Here is a 15,336-nt window from a genome sequence, read left to right as displayed (position 1 = left end):
TAGGCAAGCAGGTGATAAACCTCCGGTACCTATCACACGCCGTCGACTTTTTGGGTCTATCGATATGTCGGTTTCCTCACGATGTTTTCCTTCACCATTGGAGCGAATGTTAAATGCGCACAGCCGGGGATCGAACCTACGACCTCAGGGATATGAGTCGCACGCTGAAGCTAGGCCGAAATTGGTCAAATCAATTCAAATATAAGCTGTTGGTATCTTATATATTTCTAAATAATATATCATATAAAATATATTTAGAAAACGTATTCTCAGAAGGATCCTATCGGGGTTAAAACTATTACGATACTAAAGTAAAAATTTACAAAAACTTACATACATTATATTTATTTAAAAATAATACATACGTTTTACACAATAAAAAGTTACAATGGTGGCGCCAACCAAATTAATTGAATTAATGTAAAGATTTTATTATTAAAATAATAAATTAAAACCATTATTAATTTCATTATTACATAGCAAAATCATACTTCTTAAATCTAATCATGCTTAGGAGCTCCTTACAAACACGATGCCACTTAAAATAATTATTATACATTCACTTAAAAAGTATTTACACGGAAAATAACAAACTTATTCAATACAAATTGTTATGGAATAAAATAAATGTGTTAATAAGACAAGTGTAAAATTGATATAAAATATGGCAACACCGCTCCGCCGTCTAGGAGGAAATTCTCAGGCTAGAAGTAAGCTTAATGAAATAGAAGAAATCACTGGAGCTTTTTCAATTCTGATCGAAGGTAAGAAAACTCAGATCTACTTCATACACAAATTTTGCGCCTGTTGTTTTTCCATTTATTCTGCCACAAGAAAGCCTAAAGTAAAAGTATTATGCCAGAGTGAAATTGAAGTGACAGGTTGTATATCTGAATATTTCTAAAGAGTTTATAGATTGAGGGCTGAAGTGCTGTTATTTTCAAACTGCTCCTTTTGCTAATATTATTCAGTCTTTACTCTCCCGATTTCTGGATTTTTTACGGAAAAAACCACTTAAACAGGTACATCTTCGGACATTTTCAAAACAGAATTCAATAGTACAAAATTTAATTTAAAAATCCCGGAAACCTAAATTACCTACCAATACAAATAAATTAAGATGAATTTGAATTAAGAAGTTTAAATAAAACTCCTGAAAAACCCTACAATAATCGAAGTTATTTTAAAAGGTATTTATTTTTATTTTTCATGATCGCTTTTAAAATAAAATCGAACAATTGTATTGTACCCATACATTTTTGTTTTCAAATAATTACTAATTGGTTGAACTCTGCTTTAAAAAAACTATCATTATACCTTTCCTTAACATTCTAAATATTTATATATCTTTAAATATTCTTAAGTCTATTGCTGGGATCTGAGGACTGTCACACGGTACTGGCTCATTTCTGTAAATAAACAATCAAAACTATATCAGTTTTTTTTAAATTATAGTATTAAAGAAACAAGTTACGTAAAATATATGTTTATGTAATAAACTTGATATGTAAAGTTTTTGTGATGTATTCATTAAAAATAAACAGAAACCTGGGACAAAGTAACATATTGGGATCCTGACTGTTTTTGGACTCAAAAAATTTATATTTTAATACGTAACTCATATCACCACGAGACAGATATATTTTAAAGGTTAGTTAGTAATAATAATAAATAAACTCACCCAGGCAAATCTGCTCTCAAAAAAGCATCAGGCGCTTGATTTTCTAGTTCAATATGATCACTGTTGTCACAAATTATTCTTGCAAATGTGACCTTCTTGATTTCCAGTAATTGACCTAAAATATATATGAGTCATTTATAACATTGCTAAATAAAGAAGAAGAATTATCATGAAAAAATACTTTAAACTCTTATATCGCGCTCATTGGGCATTATAAAATGTTAATTAAAATTATCTCAAAGAACCTTCCTTCTCGCTAAATATCTCTAAACTTAGAGATTTAGATCTCTTCTGATTTAAAAATAAAACATTTGTATGACACACTATTATTATGAGCCCCGAAAAGCCTACGCTCCTCCGAAAACTATATGTAATCCCATCTCATAACTCTTCTTTTTTGGCGAATCCTTTAAGGTCTCTGTAGTCTGTCTGTAGAAGCATTACCTATCCACATCGTATCCCTAAATTGCTTACTGACTGATCTCAAATTATAATGATTCATGTGCACTTGTTCTTTTTCATTAATGTCCGTTTCACTGTTTACATATGTTTTAATTGCTTTGCTTGGCTCCACTAATGGAACAGATCTAAATCTGTCTAAATAACTATATCTTTGATGTATTTTTTTTCTCAAAGTGGTATAGAAAAGTGATAAGGCCGCCAGTGGCCCTCCTTTTTATTTTAATTGTATTACGTTTCAGTATACATACAACGAAGTGTTAATAAATAAATAATTGTTAAAAGAAAACTAGTTTCTAATACGTATATTTACCGATTTTGAAAGCTCCAGGATTAACATCCGGGCCGTAATCGAAAAAATACCGGTCCCCCCTTTTAAATCTTGTAAATTGATCGGCTAATATTTGGGCAAACGTTGGCCCTACCAAACCGCCATCGATTGGCTTCTCCAGAAGACCACCAATCCAAAGATCTATGTCTTTTGGCGAATGATACACTAACGCCAAGCGTTTTGCTACCTGAAAAAATTAAACGTAGTAATAACAGCATTAAAAATTTATAGAAAAAACAATCTTTAAAAATCCTCTATAAATAGGTTAGAATAGCTAAAATAGGTGCATAAGAAAGAAAGTGGAATTATTGTCTAAAGTGCGATGCTGAATTCATAACAAATTTTCAGCAGCTTTTATCGAATTGATTAAATTATAACTAGGGTACTCTGTAACAATAGTGATAGCTATATACGAGATCCCAAATTTGTTACATCAGCGCTCATGTAATTGAATGATGGTACAATGTTCAATATTAAAATCGGAATCTATACATCGCTGTGGAAAGTACAGAGAATAAAATAAATTATAACATTTACATTAAGTGAATATTGAGTAAATCCCAATGGTTCCAAGCCAATCAATTTTCTGTAATCATTGTAGGGACGCAGCCCGTAGTCTCTTCCCCGTTGTATGTTGATGGCAGCCAGGTCCAGACCGTAGGGATGTCCACCATGGAATAGGTATTTAGAGAGCTGGAGTTATACATAATTATATGTTACAAATGTTGTTGCAAATGTTACTATTCAGTTATCATGGGAAAGCAAGAACTTTAGTTTACTTTTTCAATGAAATAAGGTACATTCTAATTAAACCAATTGAAGGATATATCGCTGACGGCAAATAATTTCCTTCCAGGTATAATGCAACGTTTTCAGTAAAATTATAATCTTAACTAAGCACTTACTGAGTTGCTAATTAAAGGATCGACATTTTGCATCGGCTGCCAGGACATCCCGATCAGAATTCTATCCAAAAAAGGCTTAAATCTCATCCGTGAAGGCTGGTACATTACTTCTGATATTGGTAGTGTTTCTACCACATCACTGGATTGAGGGATCCTGGAATGTAAATGCGATGTTTTGAATGCGATCTATAAAAATGATTTGTTTAGGCTTAAAACCATTCTCTTATTATATTTTATTTTGTTTATATGTACTCTCAAACATCACACTGAGGTATGAATGTAACTGAGGTTACAGTCCTGTGAGATGACGGAGAAATATTCCTGTTCCTGTTGTTAATCATTTTACTGAAAGTAGGCTTCCAACTATTCTTAAACTAGCTGCTGTGGTCTCTGGCAGAATGACCAGCGCTGTGTACCAGGCTGCCAAGCCAGGGCCAACAACCACAGCAGACACGCATTACACACTTGAAAGGAACCGAAAGGGAAAAGAAATTGTTATTATTTGTGTTTAGTTGTGTGTGTTTTTGTTAGTAATAAATGTTATGTCTATGTCTAATTGTCTATTCCAAATGAAAATAATATTTCCTCAAACTAACTTGGATTTATTTAAATAATTGTTAAGTTACATTTAAATAAATTAATTATATACTTACATTATATTACCATCTACAGTAGAGTGCCCAAATCTCATGGCTGCAGCAGCAAACTCTGCTGTTGTTGAAGGGTTGACAGTTGGATTATATCCTGAGGAGTAACCTTTTGGCGATGACATTTTGAATAACCTCATAATTTTCGGACCTGCAATTTTTTATAAGTGTTCTATATTTTCGTATAAATGTCACTTTGCGCTTAGATTCGGAATTTTATTGATAGAATTTCATCATTTATACTTAACAATTAGTGAGGTAAAACATAACTAAATGTTTTAGAAGAAACCTTTTTACAAAACAATAAGAGTGTATCTTTACCACCAGTGTATTAATAAGATTACCTAAGAGTAACGGCAACCATTCGTTATAAACAATATTCTGGAATTCAGCTTGCACTATTCTTCTGGCTTCGTTGAAGACCCGCTCATCATCCCATTCGGAGTTTATAAGAGAAAGGGCTCGAGCTATTCTATTATGTTCCCGAAGGAACAAGGTATGCATCACCGTTAGAGAAATTATTTGATTTCCTCGGTTATCACCTGAAAGATTTAAAACGTCAAATTTAAAGTTACCATTATGTGATATAAAGTACTAGAAAGTTGAAAATAATATTACAATAACGCGTGTTTCAATCCCCGCCCCGCATCGTAACGTTTTACAAGAACCACCGCTAATAGTATTCACATATCTTACCTGAATCAAAACAAGCAGCTCCATGCTTTTCAATTAAACACTCTTTTCTATTTGTGAGAGGTGGTAATGTTCTTTCAAAATCGTGGAATGATTTGAGCCGACCCCCTGCAACCTTCAACTCTTGTAGCTTCTTTAATGAACTTCCGTACAGCGGAGATAAATCTATGTAATGGGTTGCACCATTCATCTGAAAGTATATATTACAACTCACGCAACATATAATTATATGCATTTGTTTATGCTGCACTATTCTATTTCAGTCTATTATTATGCGATGACTTATTTTTCATCATTTATAAAATCCGACCCCGAGTCTGTCTGCCTATTAACGTGATAAACTCAAAACTACGGATTTTTGTATGGTTTAACCATTGGTGAGGAAGGTTTGAGTGTTTAATTTAGAATAATTTTATGTATATTGACTGAAATATATCGATTATTGCTGAAGAGGTCGCACAAAAACCTTGCCAAAATTATAACGCCCTATTAAAAAAACGACAGAATGACTATACTCGTGAACGGGTGCTATTTGTGGTGACTAGTCGTACTTGAATTCGTGTATGCGGTGATGTTATTTGTTTCGACTATGTATTTGCGTGTTGTTCCCACGAGAATGTAAGTGCGTGCTCCTATTTCACCATGCCTCCTGCTGATAGAGGACAAATCTTTGTTTTTAATTTATTTAATCATTATTTATTTCTTAGGAGGTCACGTGGAGCATGGTGTAATGGTTGCTGCTCCTTACAAACGTTGTGTAAAACAAAAAACTTGGCGATTAAAAAGAGTGGCGGAGAGTTTATTGCCAGTTCTTCTGTTCCGTTCTTCGCCCTTGATTTGAGAACTGGCAGTAAATGTAAAATTAGAAGCATTTAATGTATATTTCTTTTTTGACGTTCATAAGTGTACATTGTGTTACCTACATGAATAAATGATTTTTGAGTTTCTCTTTGACAAGTTGAATTAAAATACCGATGAGAGACCGAAAGGTGAACCTTTTCAAACACACCTTTTCATTCCTGATTCATTAAATTATTTTTAATGTATTCTTCATACCAACCTGACACTTCCTTTTGCCGGGAATCAAATGAAGATCTCAAAGCACACCTCAGTAGTATTAGCAAATACAGAAAAACAGCTGTTTTAAATGCAAATGACACATAAAATAACGTCGATCATAAACAAACCTGCTTAGCATATCCAACCGAACAATCGGCTGACGGCGCAAGTTGAGTTCGCACAAAGTTCATACAACGCTTGTTAAATTGTCCGTAGAAAGTGTCTTTAGGACTCACGTCGATACCTTCGCAGGCCCAGTGTTGGTGTTCGATCGGGAGGTGGGTACCGTCAGCTAAGCAGCACGAGAGAGCGGTGCCATTTGCTAAAAGGTAATTGTAATATAATTATATACGTACTTAGATAAAACTTATTTATCCGTTTATGTGATATGATTTTTAGTAACAGAAATTTACACAAAAAGGGTGTCAATTATAAATTAATAAAGCAGTATCGTAATATTTATGAATATTTCCGAAATGGAGAGACCATTTCGGAAATATTCAGACACAAACAATACAATATACTGAAGGTTAGGTAACTACTTAATACCAGTTAAGTTTGCGTAGTATTCATTTCTCGCTTCCTCTCAAAGTGGCGAAGACTTCTTCAAGCCCTTAATTATCGTGGTGAGCTTGCCCGATAACTTTGATATAATCCCACCACCTTGAACCTTTGATCCCATAGGGTTCCGTCTGTTACCTTAGGTGGTGCTGACATCCCGTACTTATTTATATATTCACTATTTATGTACAGATACTCCTGACATTTCATACATATGAATTTAACAACACATTTCACAGGCTGGCAAGCTGAATAGTTGGATTGAAAGCTATATTTAATATTTGATGTTACCAATAGACTGTTAAAGAAAATATTTTAGGTTAATCTTCTCTCATCCTTGAGGTCGTATAGGTTCGATCCCCGACTTTGCACAAATGGAGTTTCTGTCTATGTGCGTATTTAACATTCGCTCCAACGGTGAAGGAAAACATTGTGAGGTAGGCTTGCCTTAAAAGGTCGACGGCGTGTGTCAAGCACGGATGGTTGATCACCCAGATTGACAAATGATTAGTAATTTATATTCTTAATGATAGTTACCTGTAGAAAAAAGTACTCCAGCGCTCACGTCATAAGCAAGAAATTGTCCGAACTGCATAAACAACAAATTGTGTGACCGGCTGGGATGACTTCCGTCAACAAGAAGAGTGGAGCTGACATCTCTAGCGCTGGGCAATGGTGAGCCGGTGATAGACAGACGAAATGCCCAAACACCTAGAAAATCAATACATTTAAATACGTACATAATTACAAAAAAATAGCAAGCAGCTCAGACCAATGAACGGTGCACCGGTTTCGAGTTTCGGTAATCATGGTCCCTTGATGGCAAGTAAGATTGTTTCTACTCCCTTACCAACGCAAACAAGTTATGATTATAGTCCGAAAAGCTATCCAAAATCTCACAAATTTAGAAGGAACCCCTCTGAGATGCGATCATCTTAGAACTACCCATCGTTGGAAAACAGATATAAAACTTACTCCGTATAAAATCCCACATAGACAAGCCCACGAACATACCATTACACAACACGACCGAATAAGGTATTACTTATTATTGATGTTTTATTTTCTTACATCCTTTTTGTATATAATGTATTTCATTTTTGGCTATATCTTTAGTACAGATACCGGCAAACTTCTTGAGAATTAAACAAGAGAGTGGGGGAAAGTTTGCGCCGGACACAAACGCCAACTGATTTACCAATCACGCTATCGACACGGCACTCTCCCGCCGCCGCCCCCCTCCCAGTGATACCTAAAAATCGTTTCTGCGCGGCAAGGACATTTGTTGAAGATGTTTGCCGGTATCTGTATAATAGATAGATAACCTTTATACCATCTCTATAATCAGGTGGTAATATTCTCTCGTAGCCAGTCTGTGCTGCTCCCCAACTTGGCTGCTGTTTGTTGTTACAATTGCCATCAATCCTCCTGTATTTACTTGCCACAGCTGGACAGGTCGGTGGCAGTGGACAAAATGGACCTGGAATGGATAGAATATATCTGATACAGTGCACTAATAAACTCAAACTCAAACTCAAAATATCTTTATTCAAGTGGGTAACCAAGTACACTTTTGAATCGTCAAGTTAAATTAATCGTAAATTTACATTTACTACCAGTTCGCAAGTCAAGGGCGTAGAGCGGGTAAGAAGAACTGGCAAGAAACTTTCCGCCACTCTTTTTAATCGCCAAGTATTGTCATACAAATTGTTTGAACTGGAGCAATTCAATCCCAAGGATTAGGATCATTTAAGTAGTCCTCAAATTTATAAAAAGCTTTGTTGATTAATTTTCGTTTAACGAGGGCTTTGAATTTATTTAGTGATAATTCTCTAATTTCGCTTGGGAGTTTGTTGTAAAAACGAATACAATTTCCATATAAGGAGTGGTTTATCTTTTGGAGCCTGGTTGGTCGTACACTCAAATTAGTTCTATTTCGCGTATTATACTGGTGAAAGTCACCATTTGTTTTAAAATCTTTTATATTTTTTTGGACATACAACAAGGCTTCAAGAATATATTGACCAGATAGTGTCATAATATTTAATTCCTTAAACTTATTCCGTACCGACTCCCTCGGAGAAACACAACAAATACCCCGAACAGCCCGCTTCTGCAGCACAAATATGGATTGAACCTCTGCAGCAGCACCCCACAGTAAAATACCGTACGACATAACGCTATGAAAGTAGCTATGATACACAATTTTAGCCGTGTCCTTATCAGTAAACTGTCGGATTTTCTTTACTGCATATGCTGCAGAGCTCTGCCTATTCGAAAGAGTCTCTATGTGTGGGCCCCATTGGAGTTTACTATCTATTGTTATGCCTAGAAAAACAGTTTTGTCAACAAAGTTTAGTTCACTGTCCTTAATTTTCAGGTTACCAATATCTCGCTTTACGCTTGTAGTTGTAAATCTAATACATTTTGTTTTATTCTCATTAAGCAGTAAGTTATTTACATTAAACCAGTTAACTATACGAGAGATAGAATTGTTTACATCGTCCAATAATACGTTATTCCTATTCACTTTAAATAGAAGTGAAGTGTCATCAGCAAACAATACCATCTCATGAACTTCGTTGACAAAGAATGGGAGGTCATTTATGTAAATCAGAAATAAGAAAGGCCCGAGAATCGATCCTTGGGGGACGCCCATTGATACCTGCGAACCCGGAGAGGTGACTCCATTGACATGAACTCTTTGGATCCTTCCCTTTAAATATGAATTCATCAGGCTGGAAGCTTTGCCATCAACGCCATAGTGTTGAAGCTTTCCAACGAGTATATCAGGATGAACACAGTCAATAGTCTTCTTGTGTTGAGATACATGCATATTCATTGCAATATTCTTAGTATGGTTTCAATACTCATTGTATGTGTTGGGCACAGACTCGGATGAACTTAATTGTAACAAAAATAAAAATAAAACTAGCTGCCCCCGCGAACTTCGTTTCTCCTTAATGTGATTTTACGTACCCTACCTTTTAATTAATTATTTTAATTACCAACATGGAACATTTTGCTATGCTACCCCGGAGACTGTTAGATTTTCCGAAATTAGTTCAAGTCATAAGTTTTAAATTAACAAATAAAAAATAGGGTTGTATGTATTTTGATATGTTGTATCATAAAAAAATAAAAATATAAAATTTTATTCAAAAAATAAAAATGCTTTTTTTGGGATGGACACCTCTTATCACTTAGTTTAATATAGATAGTAGCCGATACTCAGACTTACTGATTATGCATAAAAAATTATTAAGAATCGGTCGAGCCGTTTCGGAGGAATATGGGAACAAACATATATTATGTGACACGAGAATTTTATATATATATAAAGATGTAATGTAAACTGTTCCATATAATCCCGTAAAACTTTTTACTCAATTCCGAGAAGTTAAAGTATATTTATTTTAAGACATAGGACTGATACATAACAGCCGACGTTTTATTAACCATTTTACAGGAAGGGAGGAAGATACAGAATGTACTTGAAAAAGGGCAGGTTAAATATGTATGTATGGTGTACATGATGACCGGGGCAAGTAGAATACCTTCGTGTATGCGAAAGAGGCGTGACTTATATCAATAAATTTTCCTAGAGCCAACTGATCCGAAACTTATTATTTCACCTGGACAGACTTCGGCATAATCACTGTATGCGTGTTCATTAAATGTAAAAAAATATACGAAAACTAGTAACATTTATTATGTATTATTTAATATTTGCTCACATTTAGATAAGATTTCTATTACGCTTATGTACTTACCGTCTATATTCCCTGTGAATGCCAACGCAAGGTCTGACTCCGTTATAGCCAGACGCGTTCGCAATTCCTGCGCAGCGAAGACATTCATCAGCCCACCGTGTCCCAGTTCATTCGTCTCTTTGTTTGTTGCCTGGAGAAAAGTAATTTTCCTATTACAATGTATTAATTTATTATGTATTTAACTGCTGTACCCTAGCCTTGGTTATTTGTTTATTACTTTATCGTGCTTAATAAAACCGGTCCCTCAGTGTATTAAACTAGTACACAAAATATTTACCACGTGATGATGAATAGGTTCCTGGCTCTTCTCGATATTGTTATTTGCTAGAAGCTCTGCCCTCTTAATCCAGCTATCAAGTCTCTGTTTGGAGATGTTGTGAACAGCTTTGATGTCTTCCTTACTAATTTCGGGTAGTATTTCAAACTCAGCTGTGAAACATTGTGAAAAATATAAATTTAGATCAATGTAATATTTGTACATTGTCTTAATTATATATATAAATGACTGATGATGTATATAATTATCAACATTATTTTGGAAACCATGACTGTCACACAAAGAATATATACGAAACATTTAAATAAATGATATTTGTGCAGTTTTTTGTAGTATGTACATTAAAATTGTACGCAATATTCATATTTCTTTTCAATCCTTACAAAATCTTTGTTTTTCAATGTATCAATAGTGCTATATTAAAGTTAAGAGCTGCAATTGTAATCAACAGTTTGCTGTACACACGACAAAAGTAAATATTTTCACTTTAATATTACATATTATGCATTTGCTAATACGTACAGTGTAATAAAATTGAAAACAATATAACAATATGCAAACAATCTAGACTATTAGATAAAATACAATTTTCTTGTAGGCGTATGGTGTTTCTAATTAGATCTACGAACCGTATTTATAATTCGACATATATTGATTAGTATAATCATGAAAATCTTTTTAGGGATAAGTATCGCAATACAGCGACGAAATGCTGCCAGCGTTAAATGTACACTGCCAAACTTTCAAATTCTTTTTAATTTTCTATTCATCAATTTATAATTATTTATATTACTATTACTATATAGGTTAAGAATATGATTATAATAAGTTATTGTAAACCATTTCGTTGTTCAATATTTTAATATTGTGAAGGATATTAGCTTTGCATAAATTAATAAATTTTATGAGTGTCATAGCCAATTATGATTTATTTGTGATTAATACAATTGTAATATAAAATATATAAAATGTTTAACACTATTATTAGATTATATTATATATTTATTATAATAATATTAGATTTAATTTGTCAGCCTCCATTAAACAAATAAACACCTAGATTAATTGAAAAGGCTACTGTTAGTCTCAACCGATATATCAAGCTTTTAGTTGAGTTGGTCAACTCAACTAAAAGCGTTTATTACTGCAATTTTTCTATAGATAGGATATACCACAATTTTAATTTTCTTCAGCAAAACTACTTGTAGCCATTATGGTTAATATGATACTCGTAGATGAGTCAAAGAAACAGAAACCAAATCGGTGTTACTTAAAGACAAATGAAACTATCTTTTGTCCTAATAGGCCTAAACCGTCTTTCTTTCTTAGTACCTGCATGACTATATCCAGTGAAACAACATATACCAATGTGCTGTTTATCTATATGACACCGAGGGTTGTATGCTCCGGGAAGTATGTGCGCGGGACATTGGACTTTTGGGACGCAAACGCCTCTTCTGGGACAAACTGCGCAAGGCGGTTCTATTGTGTGTTTGTGCTCTGAAATGTTTATCTCAGTTAAGTTAAAGAGATGTTAGAGTATACATCATTTGGTTAAAGCAAATTCAAAACGATCTTAAATATTAATTTAATTTATTACACATTATAAGTAAATTTAAATGATTATATTATATTCATATTATAAAATAATGATGTACTTCAGACCACACCTTATGTAGTATGGCTATATAAATCCTAATAAATACTCAGTTTTTTTATAACGTGGTTGAAAAGGGTAGAAATTTCCCGATTAGTAAGCTTTCTCGTTTGTTAGCTCGGTCCTTCATTCTAGCTTAGAAGTAGATAATTTTTATTAAAAATTGGATGTAAAGTTACGTTTTAAAATCTAATGAATAAAAGTACCCTTTATACACATAACAGATTAGATTTAACTCATAGCTAAATCAGTAATCGGTTACTTATTAGTTTAATTAAGTTTTAGTCTGAAAACTTACTTGTTAACACTCCGTATTATCAAGGTAATGTGTCTTTTCGTGAAATAAGAAGCACAAAAAAATTATTATTACTATAGTTCAATGGTAGAAAACTGGTTTTTTTTTTCAATAAACCCACACATACTACTACAAATATGGGCCTGGCAGTTTAATAGTATGTTTTAGTACAATACCATGATTCTTACCTTGTTTGGGGATCCCATAATGCCCTCCCAATACCTCTTCATGTGTAATCACAAACAACGGACAGAAAATAACACTCAACAAAATCTGGGAGGCAGAAAGTTTTTTCATAATTACACATACAAGTTACGAATATTAAATACAAAAAGCAAATGCGTGTGGTTTCATTGTCGATCACGGTTAAAATGGCAGACGAACCACGCTTGCAATTATTGAAAGTAAATGAGGGTAGGTTAAAAAAATGACAACTTTGAATATTATGGTACAATTTTCAATACGCATTTTTAACAAATATTTTTCCAACCAAATTCCAATTGTACGGTGTTCACCAATAAATATACTGTTGTAATATGCTGTGATGCCCTAAAAGCTTTAGCCTGCGACTCTCATCCCTGAAGTCGTAGATTCGACCACCGAAATTTCTGTCTATGTGCGCTAACACTCGTACCGTGAAGAAAACATTGTGAGGAAATCGGCATGCTTTAAAAAGTGTGTGACAGGGCAGGCTGATCACCTACATGCCTTTTTAGAGAAAAACTGTTTTTTTCTGTTTGTTATGTTTTTATATTTATCCGATAAATAATGAAAGATCTTGTCAAAATACACGAAATGCAGGACAAGCTTTGAACGGAAGCTAGTTTACATATAAATTATACTTTAATCAAAACTTATTTTTATAAATCTTTTACAATAATGTCGATAAGTAATTGAAAAAAAGAATGTTTTTATTTATAGCCAAACCAACAGACCCACAAGAAAAGACAAAAAAGGAACGGACGACACAAACATAATCCTTATAAAATAACTAGCTGCCCCCGCGAACTTCGTTTCTCCTTAATGTGATTTTACTTAGCCTACCTTTTTAGTACATACCAACATGGAACATTTTGCTATGCTACCCCAGAGACTGTTCGGTTTTCTGGAATGAAAACTTTTTAGGTTTTTCTGTGAATTTTTCTAAAAGTCATAACATTTTAACTATCAAAAAAAATAGGGGTGGATCGTAGAAGGGTGAAAATTAAGGGTTGTATGTATTTTTGTATGTTGTATCATAAAAAAATAAAAACAAAAAAAATTATGTAAAAAATAAAAATAAAATTTAGGAGTGGACCACCCTTAATATTTAGGGGTTTGAAAGATAGATAGTAGCCAATTCTCAGACTTACTAAATATGCATAAAAAATTTCATAATAATCGGTCGAGCCGTTTCGGAGGATTATGAGAACGAAAATTGTGACAAGAGAATTTTATTTTATTTATTAGATAATTAATTAATAGCCATTCGGTGTAGTTATACATTAACTAATACTATGTCTACCATTTCTCTTATTTGTAATGTATAAGATACAGTTTTTTTAAATATAGATGATTGTCGCTAAGGAGTACGTGAAAAATATGACGTAGGATGACAACAGATAAAATTGATTGCATAATATTATTAAATTATCCGAGTACCTTGGACCGGTGGAGATAAAAGCTGAATATAAAAACATCTTAACTTGTAAAAGTCTATCATTGCAAGAAGATTTTTACATAATCATTTCTTTAAATATGTTTGTATATATAAAGATTGGGGAATTAAACATTTCTTTGCTGGTTTTGAATAGTCTGTTATTATTATTACTTTGAACTTAATTTTTTTAGATTACTTGATATGCTTTATTGCTTTGTATTTAAGTGAATTTATATTGCACAAATTAATATTAATGCTGGATTTATCTTGCATTGGTGAAACAAGCTGTGCTCTGCAGTTTTACAGGGTCGTAATATAAGAATAGTCTCTCTGCATCTTCTACCGCATTTACTCTCCATAGGGTGTCTATAAAAGATTTTCTGAATTTTTTCCTGCTACTGAGTTTCGTCATCGGACGTCTATGCACAAATTCCACCCGTCCACCTCCTCCGTCGTTCCACAATCGAGCGTTTTTGTAGAAAGTGGAACCAGATTCCAACTGAAATATTTAAGAACTAATTCGACGTAGGGTCGATAAGGGACACTAATTTAGTGGTAAGAATTTTAAAATAAGCTCATCGATCACAAACAAAAATCAATTCTTCTTTATAATGCTAGTGTAGATAAAGAAATGTTTGAGCCCTCTTCATTATTCTTACAATTAATATTAAGTCGCGTATAAAATCTAATCATTAGTTTTATAAATGATTTCAATGAGTGATTCTCTAATAAAAACCATATTATGCGTGTTAATTATTTAATTGATAAGTGAACTATGCAAATATATTTACGGCTCAAATCAAATGATATGAGTTTGCGTAGATCCACAAAAACAACGAGCTGCTTATGTCAAAGATAAAATATTTTTAAATAAAATGTATCAGTATAAAATATATGATGATAAGTGATGATGGAAAACTATGTCATATCATAATTATTTAACCAAACACAGGTTTGACAGGTCCTGCCCTGCGATTCTGTAACTCACTTCACGAACTCACACAGCGGTTTTCGCATTCTGAAAAGGTGGGAGCTTGTAGTTTATTGTTTATCAGAATGCCAAATCATAAAATGACTGCTTCACGACTGATTTGAGAGCGACCGCCGATGCGAAAACCGCTGTGTGAGTTCGTGAAGTGAGTTACAGAATCGCAGGGCTGATATCTTATTAATAACTATGGATCTTGCTAAGACCGGATCTAAAGATCAGAGGAGTTTTCCGTGTAACTTTGTTAAGCGTCCTGTTTGTCTCTATTTTTGTCAAAATAACAATTCAGGTTAATTGATGTACGAGTTGTAAAAAAATTTGGCTGTTGTAATATTACTTAAGACTTTTGAGACATGTTTGACTTAATGAGC

General features: G+C 33.5%; 1 protein-coding gene across 1 annotated transcript; it reads right to left on the bottom strand.

Moving 5' to 3' along the window:
• Window positions 1-327: 327 nt before the first annotated feature.
• LOC125049910 (chorion peroxidase) lies at window positions 328-12,729 on the bottom strand. The gene is made up of 15 exons (XM_047649436.1): window positions 12,527-12,729; window positions 11,719-11,886; window positions 10,387-10,538; window positions 10,110-10,239; window positions 7,670-7,816; window positions 6,874-7,047; window positions 5,904-6,097; window positions 4,720-4,906; window positions 4,368-4,565; window positions 4,030-4,174; window positions 3,377-3,530; window positions 3,009-3,164; window positions 2,454-2,658; window positions 1,682-1,796; window positions 328-1,409 (listed from the first exon to the last, which is right to left on the bottom strand). Exons 1-15 carry the CDS (start codon window positions 12,633-12,635, stop codon window positions 1,340-1,342), a joined length of 2,304 nt encoding a protein of 767 aa, XP_047505392.1. The 5' UTR covers window positions 12,636-12,729; the 3' UTR covers window positions 328-1,339.
• Window positions 12,730-15,336: the final 2,607 nt, after the last annotated feature.

The sequence above is a fragment of the Pieris napi genome, chromosome 5 (genome assembly GCF_905475465.1).
Source record: "Pieris napi chromosome 5, ilPieNapi1.2, whole genome shotgun sequence".
Taxonomy (NCBI): domain Eukaryota; kingdom Metazoa; phylum Arthropoda; class Insecta; order Lepidoptera; family Pieridae; genus Pieris; species Pieris napi.
This window is presented reverse-complemented; position numbering and strand designations above follow the sequence as displayed.